The sequence below is a fragment of the Aquarana catesbeiana genome, linkage group LG03 (genome assembly GCF_042186555.1).
Source record: "Aquarana catesbeiana isolate 2022-GZ linkage group LG03, ASM4218655v1, whole genome shotgun sequence".
Lineage (NCBI taxonomy): Eukaryota > Metazoa > Chordata > Amphibia > Anura > Ranidae > Aquarana > Aquarana catesbeiana.
In genome coordinates this window covers 95955749-95973803 of record NC_133326.1, presented here as the reverse complement: position 1 = coordinate 95973803, position 18055 = coordinate 95955749, and the positions used below count along the sequence as shown (strand labels likewise).

Genomic DNA, 18055 nt, shown 5'->3' with positions numbered 1-18055 from the left:
CCAGGGTCCAGCGATGCGGGGGAACAAAGCCCCGCTCGTCTCCCCCTCCCTTCTGCTGTGCCAGCATTGTCACTGTGACGCGAGCCGCAATACACGCTGTAACTGGCCTGTGACGTGTCCCAGATGATTGCTGAGAGGGAGGGGGGAGAGGTGAACTTACTTCTGGCATCACGGTGCCCCAGGAGGAAGTGGGAAAGAGGGAGTTTCTGCCCCTCCCCCAAAAAAATGACATGCCAAATGTCAGGGGGTCACCTTCCCTTAAAGCGGAAGTTCCATTTTTGGGTGGAACTCTGCTTTAAACACGTGACACAGGTATGCATCTATACATTTTCTTTTGGACATTAGATTATTTTCTTTCAACCCAGCCATCTTTGACCTGATTGGGAGATGGTTTAAGTGTATGGGGCACAAGCAGACACCGCCAGCTAAAGCTTGTTGGTAGAAGTGATCAGAAATGTTGGAAAACTTTGTCGGATTGCTTTTGTGTTCCCCCAAATAACTGGTGCTGGGAGGTCTGTAGTGTGCCTCTTCAGCCATCCTCCATAGGGCTTACACAAAAATTGGCACAATGCAACTGGCACGATTGCCTAATGGATCCCTCTTATGTCTATAACTACATGATCCCCAGTTAAGATCTTATTAGTAAGTTGCCCCTTAGAGCATTTTATCACTCATGAAACAATTACAGCAGCAGATGAAATTGCCCCAGTATTAGTGGGTTAGCACTCATATTGCCATACTCAGTGGAGGCCACATCGGGACAGTGCAAACATTTGACCACAATAGAAGTGAGAGATTCATTTGTCATATGACTTCATCTATCATACTGGTCATGTAATGCTTGTTTAGCTACTAATGAGCTGTGACAGCCATATACACCCTATATATCTTCTCTAAAGTAGTAGATCACTGATCTGTATTGCAGTTGCCTTGACCTGGAAAAGAAAATATTATAACATTTGCACTTTTTTGCAGGTGCCAACCCAGAGAGAGGAGACTGAACTTCTGCTTACTATTCCTCCAGACAGAATCGGACATGGAACATTTCTGTGTAATTCCCCAGGAGTAGTGGAAATGGTGAAAGAAAAGAATATCCCTATAGGTACTAAAACGCTTGTTATAGATACACCTGGGATTCTGGCTATAGTGTATCTTTAATGAACCTGCATATTTTATATAGTGGTCACATTCCTCTAGTTGATATAGCTTGTTCAGAACACCACAAATGTGTCCTTGACGACAGGTACCGTATTTATCGGCGTATAACACGCACTTTTTTCCCCTTAAAATCAGGGCAAAATCGTATGTGCGTGTTATACGCCGATCTCCGCTGATTGTGAGCGGAGCGATCGCGCCGAGATACACATAGCCGAGTGTACTCGGCTCTTCTTGGCTCCGCTCAAAGTCACGCCCAGTCCCGCCATTGGACCTGTGTTATGTCCATCATAGGGCGGGACTGGGCGTGACTGTGAGCAGAGCCGAGAAGAGCCGAGTACACTCAGCTATGTGTATCTCTGCTCCGCCGAGTCCCTGCGATCTCTGCGGCGCCATATTTAAATCTTAACAAGGCAATGGACACTGGGGAAGGCTGCAAGGCTGCAATGGACACTGGGGAAGGCTGCACTGGGGCAAGGCTGCACTGACAAGGCTGCACTGGGGCAAGGCTGCACTGACAAGGCTGCACTGGGGCAAGGCTGCAATGGACACTGGGGAAGGCTGCACTAACAAGGAGCACTGACATGGCTGCAAGGCTGCACTGGGGTAAGGCTGCACTGACAAGGCTTCAATGACACTGACAAGGCTGCAGATGGACACTGACAAGGCTGCATTGATGGGCATTTAAATGTAAGTTTTTTTTCCTTAAACTTCCCTCCTAAAAGTTTTTTTCCTTAAAATTCCCTCCTAAACTTGGGGTGCGTGTTATACGCCGGCGAGTGTTATACGCCGATAAATACGGTATATTCCCCCAGTATTTGAGATGTGGTTCCTTTAAAGTGAAATTACACTGCATCTGAGTTTCACAAACCAGAAACCATATTTAATTCATCTTTAATATGCAAAGTAAACTCACCCATGTCTCCATGCTTTATTTTGCTGAGAAATCACTTGGCGGCCATCTTGAGTAAGGGCAGATGATTCATGTAGCATTTACTTCCTGGAATCCATCTGCCCTTAGTTCAGGCATGCAGGCAGGAGAGAGTCTGTTTATCTGAGAAAGCCCCTCGTCCCCTCCTGAAGACTCCTGGGATGTATGACATCATTTGCCTAGCCATGGAAACCAGGAAGTAACTGAAGAAATGTAAAACAAGTGTGAAGTTCTACTTTAAGGGGAACAGTTTGAAGACATTGTTGAATGGTTTTACCCATGCAGAGTGAGGGGTTCTGGGATAGTCTAGATAGGGACTGACTTTCAGAACTCTCAGGATTGCTTATTAGGTTCCTTATAAGGGACCCAAAATTTCAGAGGTTTGAAGAGTTTTGGATGAGAAGAACCTCCAAACCTTGAAAACAGGGACTTTGGTCCTGAAGGGATTAACCACTCTGTGTGTGAGTTCAGAGGACGAGGAATGAGGAAGAAGAATCAGTCGGCAGCTGGCCTTGAGAGAGTGAGCGGGACACACGTGTGTGTGTGATCAGGATGAACTGAGTGTAGGATGGAGCCACAGTTGCTAAGCTGTGAAAACCTCCTCTTTGGGACCCCTGAAGCCAACTGGAAAACCCAGAGTGGGACTGGTATGGTGGCCGTGTGCCATTAACTTGTTTTGCATTCATAACCAGAGTATGGACTGTTTTATGTTTTTGGCTGATGATCTCGGACTCCACAGATGACAAGGCCAATCCCTATTACCAGAAACAAGTTACAAATTACTGATGTGGTGGCCTTCCCTGGTTCTTCTCTCTGCTGTTTTAGGGGTTTCCCTGTTCAGTTCAACTACCACCGCATCTGGTGGTCCTGTCCAACTAGCAGCCAATTTTGGCAAGATGTGTATTCTATAATCTCTGCCTTATTGTCTGCTAGCTAAACATGGACAAACCATGACAAAAGCCTGGAAATCACTGACCCTCTCTGCTGAAGCCTATGAATCACAAATGCACCTTTGCATTGGCTGCCATTCAACAAAGACAACCTACCCAAATTCCACAAAATATAGAACCCTGGGTCACACACTTCCTGCCCTTGTCATTCGATCAAACACTCTTATCAAACTAAACCGCTGAATTTCTTAAGGTGGCCATAGATGGATCGTAATTCCGCCCTGTCAGATCAAAGCTGCTCGATCGGGGCTGCAGCCAATGACTGCATCACTGCATCTGTGTATTCTGACAGCAGGGGAGTCTCCCCACTGTCAGAATACAAAAGTGCAGCAGGGATGATTCCCCCATCCATCTTCTTCCGGTCTCCCACCTTCCCTCTCTCCTGCCACTCCCCAGCCCCCCTCTCCCTTTTTCTTTTCACATGCCTCTAGCTGCCTGGGTGAGATTTGCATTGGCATACAGTATGTTTTAACTTAAAATCTATAGAGTATACATATAAAATTTTAATGATTGGGTTTAGCTCTGTTTTGAAATAACACCCTTTTCTTTAATTTGTATGAAGTTATTGTGATTAGTAATACCCTGGTAAAAACATATCTAGAAATATTATCTATTAGATTATGCACACATTGAGCCTGATTTACTAAAACAGTTGAGCATGTTCATCACTTGGCAAAGGAATTTTCACTTGCAGTAGTTTAGTGAATGTGGTGAAAATTCACTTTGCAAAGTATACAAAATCAGGTGCAAAGAAAAATGTAAAAAAACAAAAAAAAAACAGGATACTTGCTTGCATGTGATTGGCTGATTTAAGTTAACAGAACTTCACCGCATTTACTATGCTAAGAGAAATTCTCTAGTTAAAGTGTTACAAAACCCTGGACCCTGCATTCAGTATATCTAGTCTCCCACAGTACACAGAACATGGAAACACAATAGTTTTAGTAAATATAAACAGCTAAATACTTTTTCTCATCAGTAGTTAGAACAGTCTTGAGACATCTATCAGTTTCTGGTTAAAGCTTGTAGGAGGAGTTTTCATTCTCCCCTGATTGTCCTGTGAGGATGCAGGACCCCTGACCCTCTGTCTAGACAATGCTGGTTGGTCCTGTGCTGATCACATGCACTCCCCCAAGAAAACAAAAAAAACTCTCTAGCAATACACACCAAACTGAGCACATGCAGCTTGTCCCCAAGCCTCTGTACTATCAGGAGATATATTGGGGACTCTGGAAAAAGTGGAGGTTTAGAGGAGACAGGATCAAACAACCTTTTTACACAATGCAGAGAATTAACTCCTTAGGTTCCACAGTGAGTATAACAAGTATATTTTACTGCATATACAGAATGATTTTACTGTTGTGAGTTTAGTAACACTTTAACTTTGCAAAGCTTAGGACTTGTATGGAACCTACATGGAGATTAGGGGCTGGGCGCATGGTTTCACGGGTCATGGCTCGCTTCTTCAGAAAGATATATTGCAGCCGGCCACTAAAATAAGAAATATTGTAGACATCAATTCCAGTCTCAATTCATCAGTAAGTCTATTGGCTCAATAAATAGTTGCCACATGACTCAGAGTTCATAAACAAGAATACAAAGTCACAGCCCATGGTCATCCTACAGCCAGCCGCTGCCAACCCTCTGGTCACATGAGGTAGTCCATATATATTTCTTTGGGGATACCAAAATCCCATTCACCATTTCAAGTGAGTGTTTATAAAAGATATCACATAAACCTACTGATACCAAGTGTGACTATTGGGACACAACAATGAATTCAGACAATAATACAAGTTAGATTGATGGGGCAGTAGGATAACCTAATACACCCCTACTCCCCAGTTTGAGAATCACATATACTAGGATCACTCTTACTACATATGGTTTCTTGCAGTAGAAAGGGATATTGCCCACAATCCTTCCCAAGCCCTAGTAAAGATAATCAACCATGACACGTAAATAAATAAATAAGGCGAGTATCGAACACCCAAAATCTACAATGTTGGGCCCGATGGCCTCGAATTTTGAATTTTGGTTTCCTGATATGAGGGGTTCAGTGAGAGATGGCAGAAGAGACGCCCGAGCGTAACATTTCCTTGGGCCAGAACCAAATGACTCCTCTATAACTCCCACTATGAAGCCCTAAATAGGGCAGAGGGCAGTGCCGAAGTGATGCAGGCTGTCCTAGGATGGTTCAGGCATACTGACAAATCTTTCTATGCCAAAGCTTTCCAGGCATTAGTTAAACACTCGGATAAATGCAGTGGCTGGTGGTGAAAAAAATATATATAAAACACAAAGCGCTGTGATGCTAAATAGCTGATAATTACACATAAAACCAAGTGAGGCTGCTATCAAAAGAGAGTGTTTTCAGAGTCACTTAAAAAGAATAAATAATGATATTTGAAGCGCTTCACAATGTGCATGAAAATGAATATATAAGAATAAATATAAATAGTCAAATAAATCCAGCGGTGAGTAAAAATTCCTATAAAATCCAGCAATCAAAATAGTGTAAAATTATAAAAAATTAGTGACACCAAATGTGTAAAAAATTCACATAAAAAATCCACATAAAAATAAATATATAGGGATGTATTCAGAAGGTTCAATTATACAGGTGTAGAATCCTGATTGGTATAGAGCTTTTGATCACTAGCAAAGCTGTTTAAAAACACTTGCTTAATTAAGGTGCTCATTGATAGTACCAATGTGTTTTTTGCTTCTATTCACAACCAATGTGAGAATCATAAACAGGCAGATAAGAGAAAAAAACAATCATTGTGCAATAGTTAGGATACCAAGGTACACAGGCAAACTTCAATCCACTCACGTGTGCCTTATAATGATAAGGCATATGCAGGTTTTACTATAGCAGTCAGCCGCCTTAGACAGGAGCAGATTCAGTGCAGTACACTGTGTGAAACTGCTGATCTGCACAGAGCTTCCTTGGCTCCTCCCACGCGTTACATCACAGTCACGTGACTTTTTCAAGGATCCTTGAAAAAGTCACGTGACTGTGATGTAACGCGTGGGAGGAGCCAAGGAAGCTCTGTGCAGATCAGCAGTTTCACACAGTGTACTGCACTGAATCTGCTCCTGTCTAAGGCGGCTGACAGCTATAGTAAAACCTGCATATGCCTTATCATTATAAGGCACACGTGAGTGGATTGAAGTTTGCCTGTGTACCTTGGTATCCTAACTATTGCACAATGATTGTTTTTTTCTCTTATCTGCCTGTTTATGATTCTCACATTGGTTATGAATAGAAGCAAAAAACACATTGGTACTATCAATGAGCACCTTAATTAAGCAAGTGTTTTTAAACAGCTTTGCTAGTGATCAAAAGCTCTATACCAATCAGGATTCTACACCTGTATAATTGAACCTTCTGAATACATCCCTATATATTTATTTTTATGTGGATTTTTTATGTGAATTTTTTACACATTTGGTGTCACTAATTTTTTAGTGGCTGGTGGTGGTCAACATTTGGGGGGGGGGCAGCAAACAGATCTGGCCCTCACACTAGCCTCCCCCCCTTCCCCCCCATGGCTCTAAATCATTCAATTGATCATATTGGCGATCCTCTCACACTAAAGCCGCCGCACCCTCCCTGCGCGATCAGTGGCCTTACCTTATACTGCGGTAGAGATGCGGAAAGGAGGACAAGGTGGCGGTGCACTGCTAAATCCAGAGTAGGCTGCTGCCGGGGCCGATGCTTCTCCTCCCGGCTGAACAGAAGGTGGGTCCTGAGACCCGTCCTAAGACTCCCGGCCAATTGCATCTCAGGAGCTGCTTCCTGATTGGCCGGGAGTAAAAACAGGAAGACATTAGCAAATATTAATTCGCTAATGTCACACAAGTGGGTGGGCTTGGGGCGCAGTGCTCTGCGCCCCGAGCCCACACTTTTTTAAGCCAATTAGAGCCTCCGGCTCCAATCACCTGCTTAAAAAAAAGACAAAAAAACCCTACAGAAATCCATGCGTCCGGCACCATGCATGGTGATTAGGGGCCGGGCGCATGGATTGGGGTGGGGGGGCCCTAATAAACGGGCCGCCACTGGATAAGTGTATAAATGTACCAGGGGAGTATGTTGAAAAATAAATGCAGTTTCCACTCCTTGAAATTGGTTCTTTTATTATATAAACTCAAAAGTCCCAGTTTGACTTGAGTTCCCCTCGTACATAATGGAAAGCAATGGTAGCTAGGAAACAATGACGAGTGTGAACAGAGATTGCACATTTCAGTATATTCCAGAAAAGGCAACTTGGCCATTTAAACTGACATTAATGTCCTGCCTGTTGTAAACAGACAATGGTAAATATCTTGGCAATTCATGTGAAATGACACAAATAACAAAGGAGCACAGCAGCCATATCTCTGAGGTTTTAAAGGCCCACAAACAAATTACAGGGTGATTTTTATAACCGGTCAGGTTATGGTGAAGTGAGCCAGAAGAAACCATAATCTCCACTCTAAATGCCTGTGGGTTTGAAGAACCACTATAGCAAAACTATTATATTCTGGAAACTGGTAATAACCTATAATAGTAGCATTCAGTACATCAATTATTTTGACTATTTCCCATGTCTTTATATTTTTCTCCACATTTACATGCACACTAAGCTTTCTCGCTATGCAGGATAATAACAAAGTTAATTTGTTGAATATGGCTTTTTTTTTTTTTTTTGAAAACCAAAAAATGATTTCTGCTTAAAGGTTAACTGCACCTTTTGGAAAACAAAAATCACCGATATCTGCAGAAATAAAGGAGAATTTATTATTATTATTATTATTATTATTATTTTTTATTTTTTTTTGCAAGCAAGTCTGAAAAGCATTGCAACTGTCATCAATGGATTGTGGGTGCAATGCCAAGCTCCTGCAGACTCTTTCTCCAGCTCTCTGTCTATATTGAGATTTCAGCTGAAAGCCAATGGACTATGAGTGTGGTGATCACTACAAGTCCGTCTGCCACAGTGGTGCAGTAGTTTATTCCTTCACAGATCTCTGTAAATGAACGACCTGGCTGTAGGATTTCAAATGTGACAGCTGCCACGAGCGAGAAGAAATTAAATACGGGTGTAGCATGGTCCTTGAGGTGAACTTAAATGAGGAGAGAAACACAGGTGCCTCTAGGTTAGAACTGTAAACAGCAGGATCTCTGGGACCATGGCGATGAAACCGAGGCTTGGATCAGGCCGATGGTGAGGGCTGGAACGCCACGCCAGTGTGGATGGACTCGTGCCCTACTTCCTTAACCTCCATGTAAGTGGATAATACACCTGTATCTCATTAAAATGTTTACAGTTCTGACCTAGAGGAGCATGTGTTTCTCTTTTCATTTGCATATCTGGAGTCTGCTTTCAACCCCCCCCCTCAAAGGCTGCCAAGGTTGTTTTGGACTGCTAAAGTAATCTATACAGGTCTCCCCTCTTCATCCCTCCCCCTCCACATATACTGAGTATCCACTTCAAGGACTTATTGATGGACTAATGTATTAAATCTCATACTATTTAGCAGCGCCACCACCCATTTTTTTGCTTAAGGTGAACTTAAAGTGGATGTAAACCCGATTTTTTTTTTTTTTTTTATATCATACTGTAGAGTATAAGATTTGCTATCATTTGAGCCCAGTCTTGCCACAAAGAGTTAATCCATCTCTGAGCAATCCTCTTTTATTGTTCAGTGAGAAAAATCTTGATAAACTGAGAAAAACTTTGTCAAATCCTCCCCCTTGCTGTGAGTGACAGATGATTTACATCTCGTGCACTAGCCTAAGAGACATGCAGTATTTTTAAATTCCCTCCCCCACTCCTTTCTTCAGCAGTTCTGCAAGGATTGGCTGTTCCACACCTCAGCATAATTGGGCATGCTGAAGTCATGTGGTTACTTTCCTGTCTTTTCACTGGATGTTAGAGATCATAGCAGAAGTTCAGTGTTAGAAATACACAGAGAAAATGCATATTGACAAGGGGAGTGTAGAGGTGGGGGGGAAGTCTACTGACATCACGACTCCGCCCACCGAGCTCCAGACAACAGACCCACCCACAGAATCTGCAGTTTTTCAGGTCTAATAACAGACAGAGGGGAGACATTTGACAGGTAAAGATACATGCAGGAGGCATGTATATCCTTATAGATAACCCCTATGGCAGTAGTTTAGAAAGGATGACATTGGGTTTACATCCACTTTAAGGCCATCCATGGATTGAAATCTGGCCAGTTCAGAAGGGACTGATTGAATTTCGATCCATGTGTGGGCAGGGAGGCTGTACAGAAGTCGATTAACTTCTGTGCAACCGCTCTGTCAGATTTTCCCCACTCGATCATCGCCATCGGCTATGGCCATCAGTCTCCCCGCTGTCAGAATACAATAGCTCAGTGGGGAGATTTCCCCCATCTACATTGAGTGTGTGGATGGGGGAATTGAGTCAACCTGCTGGTTGAATGAAACAGAAAAGACTCATCTATGGCCCGCCTTAGCCTTTAACTGTTTCAGTTAGTTGGAGTTTGGGGTTTAATGTGTTTGTCCACAGGATTGCCAATGCTAGAGTGATTTCACTGCAGAACTGACAGACTGCATCTTATGCTGCGTACACACGGGTGGACTTTTCGACCGGACTGGTCTGACGGTCTATCCGAAGGACTTTCGGCGGACTTCCGACGGACTTTTCCAACGACCAGACTTGCCTACACACGATCACACCAAAGTTTGACGGATTCGTACGTGATGACATACAACTAAAATAAGGAAGCTCATAGCCAGTAGCCAATAGCTGCCCTAGCGTCAGTTTTCGTCATGTCGGACTAGCATACAGACGAGCGGACTTTTTGACCGGACTCGAGTCCGTGGGAAAGATTTGAAACATGTTTCAAATCTAAAGTCCGTCAGATTTTTGACTGAAAAAGTCCACTGCAGGTCCGATGGAGCCCACACACGGTTGGATTGTCCGACGGATTCGGTCCGTTGGACCAGTCCGGTTGAAAAGTCCACCCATGTGTACACGGCATTAGGCCTCATGCACACGTGTGGTTTGGACTTTACTGCGCTATTGGATGGAAAGGCAGCACAGGTGAAGTGCACAGCCCGCTGCCAGTAGCCTGTCAAAATCAATGACTGGCTGAGATACACGGAGGCTGGATGCTATTCTGAGCAGTACTCGGGTACAGAGCCAAACTGAGATGGACTGTCTGCATTTGGGGCAGTCATCCCTATATGCATACGGCCCTGTGTATGAGATCTTATACATGATTTTTTATTTTGCAAAGAGCCCAACCACAACACTACCTGCCTGGAGTTTGCATGTTCTCCCTATGCCTGCGTGGGTTTCCTCCGGGTACTCTGGTTTCCTCCAACACTCCAAAGACATGCTGGTAGGTTAATTGGCTTCTGTCTAAATTGGCCCTAGTATATGATGTGTGTTAGGGACCTTAGATTGTAAGCTCCTTGAAGGTAGGGACCGATGTGAATGTACAATGTATGTGTAAAGCATGGGTGAATTGACGGCGCTATATATGTACCTTAAATAATAATAATAATAATACTTTAAACATTGCCTTCTCAAAACAGAGGGTATTGTAGGCCATCACTCCATAATAAATGCAAAAAATAAAGGAGTATAGCTTATCTGGATGATTGCTGGGGGAACCGATCTTTTCTGTAGTGTGCAGCTGTGCGTTCATTACTCCACATATACTGCCCAATATTACAGAGCCATTTGTTTCGCTCTCCATGTAAACCACCCAGACTGGCTGTTTATATAACTTTTTTTTATGTAACATCATACTCATGAGTAATGCTGTAAATATGAATTTGTCAATACCTTATCAGAAATAATCATATCTAAAATGAATGTATTAGCGGCAGTATTTTCTATTCTGCTTATTCCATGAAATTGCTAAGTGGGGCCTTTTGTCATCACAGAATAATAACATGCACAGGAAAATAACTTTTCGTATTACAGAAGGTTTTTAAGGCCAAGTAGAATAACTGTATTGAGCTGATAATGGTTAGAATCAATTATCTTGTAACAGGTCAAGGTCCAGAACAGATGCTGCAGGAGGATTTTATTCTTGGCTAAAAAAAAAAAAAAAAAAAAATCTGTTTAGATGCTATATACACTAGGGTTGTATACTGGAGAAGGATTAACCGTGAACCCATCTAGGGCATTGCGTTGGCCTTGCGGGGATGTGGACCAGTGACTCAGGTGCTGCGTGATAATCATTTCTGTTGAACAGCCACGTCCCTTTCTGTTTACAATGTAAATCAGGGCTGAATTTCAAGCCGCTATTTATTCATGAATGTGAAATAATAAGGAGGCTGCCTGGCCAGATATATTTAGATGTTAACAATTTGTTCCATGCCATGCACTAGTTCATCTACAAGGTGAAGTTAAATATCAGCATAAAAGGAATATTCATCGTGACAGTCGGCTTGTAATAATGTGTGCCGTTTTCTCTATTTAGAGCTCTGCATTACTTCAAATATCAAAGGACAGACTGTTCCCTCTTATGACAAGCATCATTTTGGCTTCTGGTACGACTTGGGTCATCCGTCTGTACTTTGTGTAAGTAGCTTTACAATGTTTTTTAAGGCATCGGTTAAAACGCACACATTTTCACACGATTGCTGACCTGAAAAATGGACATACATGTGTACATGTGTTTTCTCATTTTCTGGAGACAAGAGGCAGTCTGAATAATGGTGTTTTACAAAGTCATTTAATATAGTAAACTTATTTGAATATAATAGATATGATTTATATTTAAAAATCTGATTTGACAATGAATATTTAAAAGGCCAAAAATTCATTCTTAGTTACAAAACAGTAACATGTAAGGGCAGCCATATGTGGATCAAAATGTATCCAGTTCAGTAGAGACTGGCCAAATTTTGATCCATGTATAGGCAGGCTGGTTGTACAAAAGTTGATCTGATTGCCGTCTGTACAACCAGCCTGTCGGGTTTGTCCTGAACGATCAGTGCCAACGTCAGAAACACAGAGGGAGTGCTTCCCCCATCCACATTCAACCATTTAACCTGCTATTTGAGCGAAAAAAATGATTAAAGGATAAGTTCACCTTGGGAACATGCTACAGGTTCCAAACATCCCCCCCCCCCCCCGACAGCGGGTGGGGGATCCTCTCCCTGCACCTGCTGTCAAAATTTGAAAACAGAGCAGCCGTGTAGGGCTCCATCCACACGGCCGCTTCATTACATAGTTAGTCAGGTTGAAAAAAGACACAAGTCCATCCAGTTCAAACAAAAAATAAAAAATATCGTACAATCCAATATACCCAATTCTATACCCACAGTTGATCCAGAGGAAGGCAAAAAACCCCAGCAGAGCATGCTCCAATTTGCTACAGCAGGGGAAAAAATTCCTTCCTGATCCCTGAGAGGCAATCGGATTTTCCCTGGATCAACTCTACCTATAAATGTTAGTACCCAGTTACATTATGTACATTTAGGAAAGTATCCAGGCCTTTCTTAACCACCTCAATACTGGGCACTTTCGCCCCCTTCCTTCCCAGACCAATTTTCATCTTTCAGCGCTCTCGCACTTTTAATGACAATTACTCAGTCATGCTACGCTGTACCCAAATGAAATTTTTATCATTTTGTTCGCACAAATAGAGCTTTCTTTTGGTGGTATTTATTCACGACTCCATTTTTTTTTTTTTTTTTTGCGATATAAGCGCAAAAATAGCGGAAATTTGGAAAAAAAACAATATGTTCATTCTTTCTGTTTTAAAAGAAATCCAATAAAATCGAATTTTGTCATAAATTTAAGCCAAAATGTATTCTGCTACATGTTTTTGATAAAAAAAAATCCTGTTAAGTGTATAATAATTGGTTTGTGTGATCACGGACATATGTACGCAAATGATCATGTACAGATGTGCGCAGGTGATCACGTACATATGTGTGCAGATTACCATTGGGACATGTGATTTTAGTGGGACATATGTGGGGGACAGCTTTTTTTATTATTTGGGGACATGTGTTTTTCTGGACATTGTGTGGGGACATGTGTGTTTTACATTATGTGGGGACATGTGTGTGTTTTACATTGTATGGGGACATGTGTGTTGACACTAGGTTGGTGATCAGTGAGTAAAAAGCTGTAAAAAAACAGCTCATACTCACTGATCATCAGCCGGCTGCAGCGATCCCCTCTCCTCTCCTCAGCGACAACTTCCGTGTGAGGAGAGGAGAGCTGATCCTGGTGTGTTTACATCACATGACAGCTGTGATTGGACAGGGCCATCATGTGATCAGGAGGCAGAGCCCTCCTGCCGATCCAAGATGCACCGTGTCCGGGTGACACGAGCGCATCGGGATCGCGCCGGTGCGCAGGCACTCGCGATCCCGCTCCTTCTGAGGGACGTTCCTGAACGTCCACTCAGAAGGAGAGAGCGCCCACCCGGTCGTTTATGTACATTGGCCAGGTGTGAAGTAGTTAAAGCAATCTACTGAGCTGGCCAGAACCACCTCTGGAGGGAGTCTATTCCACATTTTCACAGCTCTTACTGTGAAGAAACCGTTCTGTATTTGGAGATCTGATCTGATCTCTTTTCCTCTAGATGTAAAGAGTGCCCCGTGTCCTCTGTGTTGACCATAAAGAGAATAACTTAACACCAAGTTCACCATATGGACCACTTATGTATTTGAACATGTTGATCATATCCCCCCTATTCTCCTCTTCTCAAGAAAGAATAAATTCAGTTCCTCTAATCTTTCCTCATAGTTGAGTTCCTCCATGCCTCTTATCAGTTTGTTTGCCCTTCTCTGCACTTTCTCCAGTTCCCTGATATCCTTTTTTAGAACTGGTGCCCAAAACTGAACTGCAAATTCCAGATGAGGTCTTACTAATAATTTGAACAGGGGCAAAATTATATCTCTCTCTCTGGAGTCCATACCTCTCTTAATACAAGAAAGGACTTTGCTCGCTTTGGAAACCTCAGCTTGGCATTGCATTCTATTATTGAGCTTATGATCTACCAAAACCCCCAGATCCTTCTGCACTATGGATTCCCCCAGTTGTACTCCCCATTGTATGTATGATGCATGCATATTCTTAGCCCCCAAGTGCATAACTTTTCTCAACATTAAACCTCACCTGCCACATAGTCGCCCAATTAGACAGTGCATTGAGGTCAGCTTGTAAATTGGAGACATCCTGTAAGTTTCCCGTGAATGAAAGGCTACAGGGCTTGTAGTTCTCAATGAACTACAAGGGTGCTGGTGAGTATTCTCGTAGTCCCTTTGATCTTCCTGCTCTCAGGTAACTGAGGTACAAGCAGACATCTCTGAAAGTCTGCAGGAAGCTTGAAATTGCACCTGTGATCTGCTGTCCGTGGGTGCAATGCTCTGCAAGCTCCTGAGAAAAAAACAAAAACAAAACATAAATTACACTTTTATCTAAAAAAAAAATTACATTTATTTTTTTTTTTTTTAAGAGGAACTTGGCTTGATTCACACCTATGTATTTTTAGTGCTTTTTGCATTTTGCAGATTTGCACTACAGAACGTGTTCCATAGGAAACCATGTTAAATGGACTGTAGTTCAAATCTACAAAATGCAAAAAGCACTAAAAATGCATAGGTGTGAATCAGGCCTCAGGCTGGGTTCACACTGCAGACGGATGTGACTGACGGCCAGGGGTCCGGTGTGTCCCTGTTCTCTGTTTCAGGGACGAATCAGGCCCAAATTTTTGTCTCAATTCGGACCTGAAACAGAGCCAAAGATGCACGGACCTCTGCACAATTCGCTCTGGAGATGTGTGGACCGGCTCCATAGAGAGCCAGTCACAATTTCCTGTCAAGCGAAATGGATGCGGAGAAAACCACATCCAATTCGCACTAGTGTGAACCCAACCTTAATGTATGGCCAACTTTAGTCCATTCACCAGCAGTTCAAACACCTCATGAATGAATAGGTGTTCAGACAAGAGGTCATTTGTTTCTCTTGGTTTCTGTGTTCTCCTTGATAATTATTGTAGCATCCTCTATTTTTAGTCCCCCATTGGGTAGATTTTTTTTTATTTTCATTTCCTGTCTCTGACCCCCAATAGCAACACACACTGAAAAACAAGAAAAAATATTTCGGGCTATACATGGGTCATAATAAAAGCCTTTAACAACAACATTTAGGGCTTGCATTCAGGGCACACACATTAGGATATGTTCTGTTAAGGCAGCCTATTCATTGGAATGTGCTGCTCCACAAAGAAAACGGCCCATAAAAATATGCATACACCATTATTAGAAGTACAGCTCACCACAGTGCACATTATTGTGTTATTGAGCGTTGTGGTGCACTACGATGCAGGTGTTTTGAGAAATTGCCTCAGAATGCCATTTAGAATAAATGTAATTGTAGCAGGCCAAGATAATAGTGTCAATCCTGCATTAGTTACATAGTTGGTAAGTGATACACATAAAACAAAATCAACAGAAAAAGGCAGCGCTATACAAAAACCAACTGTGATATTAACAGTGTTCTAACTTAAAGTGCATACATATAAACATTTATTTAATCCAATGATATTCCAAATTCAGTGAGCTAAGGCTGCTGTCACCAACACCTCCACACGTGCAGAAAAGTGTGTGGGTGTGTGTGTGTGTGGGGGGGTTGAATACAGACAACAGTCTATGCAGTTCAACCTGTGTACGTGTATGTGTGTAGAACAATCATTTCCACTATTCCTGTATATTGTTTTCACTAAGATGCACGTCCAAGAGTTTTTAAAACTATCCATACTTCCTGCTGACACCACCGATTGTGGAAGAGACGTCCACATCCTTACCGCCCTGACAGTGAAAAACCCCCTACGCAACTTAAAGTGGATGTAAACCCTCTCCTATACCCAGTGAAGTGAACAGCCTCAGATGATACACAGGGATGAAACAAATCACCCTACATAAGTTTTACAGGTATATCTACTGTCTTCAGCTTTATATATTCTTTAGAAAGTTCAGATTGTGTTAGAGATTTTTTCTTCCTGTTCAGCACTGGAAGTGAAGTCTGGGCATATAGCCAAGATAGCTGATTGGAGGAAAGGCACACACCCACTCCACATAGGCAGATAATCCTAAGAGCTGTTCTGTGAATAGTATAGCTCTCTGCTAATCTATTTATAGCAACCTCCCTGGACACAAAATTCAGCCTTGTTTTATCACCTTTGACGGAGAACTTGTCAGACGTTATCAGGCTGATAACAGAACGGAGCAGGAGAAAGCCATGGGACTTAGTGCTTTGAAGAGAGATAAGAAAACACTGCAGATATATGTGCCCAGCTCAAATTTCATGAATCGGGTTTACATTCACTTTAAGGTTAAACGGCTTCTCTTCCAGTCTCATTGTGTGGCCCCGTGTCTTCCTACACTCCCTGGGACTGAAAAGTTTCATACTTAGGCTGGGATCACCGTTGAAATATTTGTAAATTACTATCATATCTTCTTGCAAGCGTCTCTTCTCCAAGGTAAATTAATTTAGCACTTGTAGGCGTTCCTCATAATTGAGGTCCTCCAGTCCCTATATTAATGTAGTTGCCCTTCTCTGGACTCCCTCCAGCTCCAGTACACTCCTCTTTCTGAGGATTGGTGACCAGAACTGGATGGAATACTCCAGATGTGGCCGAAACAGAGTTCTATAAAGTGACAGAATAATCGTTTTATCTCTGGAGTAAATTCCCTTTTTAATGCATGCTTTGGTAGCCGCAGCTTAACACAGCATGCTATTGCTCAGTCTGTCTTCTACTAGATCCTTCTCCGTCCTGGAAGCCCCTAGAGGTTCTCCCCCTATTGATTAACTCGTGTTTATATTTTTACCCCCAAATGCATTACCTTACATTTTCCAATGTTAAACTTTATTTGCCATTTGTTTGCCATGCAATAGCCCACATGGACATTGTGTTTCCGAGTTCTATGTACTGTGGGAGACCAGATATAGTGAATTCAGGGTCCTGGGTTTAGTAACACTTTAAGGGGATAAATCACAGATCTTTGCACACCAGTGGTAAATGGTGCTATTATAAAGGTGCCACTTGGCAAATGGCACAATAAGATTAATACCAGTTGAAGTGGTGGTGGTCTTATCCACATTTTACTATGGAACCCTTTTACTTATAGTTATACCCCCCAAGGTAAACCCATCAAAGGGGCACAAAGTTACAGTGGGCATATACAGTATATGTAGATCCAGGTTTGCAGGACAGAGGAAGACCTTCCTCTACTTTGCTTTGGGGGAAACCGATGCTTGTAATGAATACAGCGGCTGTGGGATGGAATTGGCTCCACCGGTGCTGGTAATGTCACAAGATGTGATGTGAGTGGTGCTGGTGATACCATTGAGGAAACAGCTGAAAACTGAAATATAAAAAGAAGAGGGTGGCAAATGTATCCACTTTAGCTATTCCTAATCTTCATGTGCAGCATACTGACAGGATTGGTACCAGCTGAATGGCGAAAGGCCCACATGGTACCAATATTCAAAAAAGGGCAGAGATCTATTCCTGGGAACTATAGGCCTGTCAGTCTAACGTCAGTAGTTTGTAAACTATTTGAAGGGATGATATCCAAGAATTTGCTGATGAAAATATTATCATTAGCAGAAATCAGCATGGGTTTACAAAAGGTCGCTCTTGCCAAACCAACCTACTAACCTTCTACGAGGAAGTGAGCTGCCATCTGGACAAAGGTAGTCCGGTGGATGTGTTATATGTGGATTTTGCAAAAGCATTTGATACAGTACTCCACGAACGCTTAATTTACAAGCTGAGGTCTGTAGGCATGGACCATAAGGTTTGTTCTTGGATAGAAAACTGGCTACGGGGTCATGTCTGAAGGGTTGTGATAAATAACATATACTCAGAATGGTCTAGAGTGGTTAGTGGGGTACCCCTAGGCTTTGTCCTGAGACCAATTCTGTATAATTAATTTATGAATGACATAGAGGGTGGGATAAATAGCTCGATCTCAGTGTTTGCTGACAACACAAAAATA

At 42.5% G+C, this 18055-nt stretch overlaps 1 protein-coding gene across 2 annotated transcripts in view; it reads left to right on the top strand.

The window, feature by feature from the left end:
• MAPDA (N6-Methyl-AMP deaminase) overlaps positions 1-18055 on the top strand; it is an 80612-nt gene that overhangs the window by 25846 nt on the left and 36711 nt on the right. For both annotated transcript variants that reach the window (XM_073618839.1, XM_073618840.1), the window contains exons 8-9: positions 976-1102; positions 11512-11612. In XM_073618839.1, coding sequence (XP_073474940.1) covers positions 976-1102; positions 11512-11612 — 228 coding nt within the window. The remainder of the gene's footprint in view (positions 1-975; positions 1103-11511; positions 11613-18055) is intronic.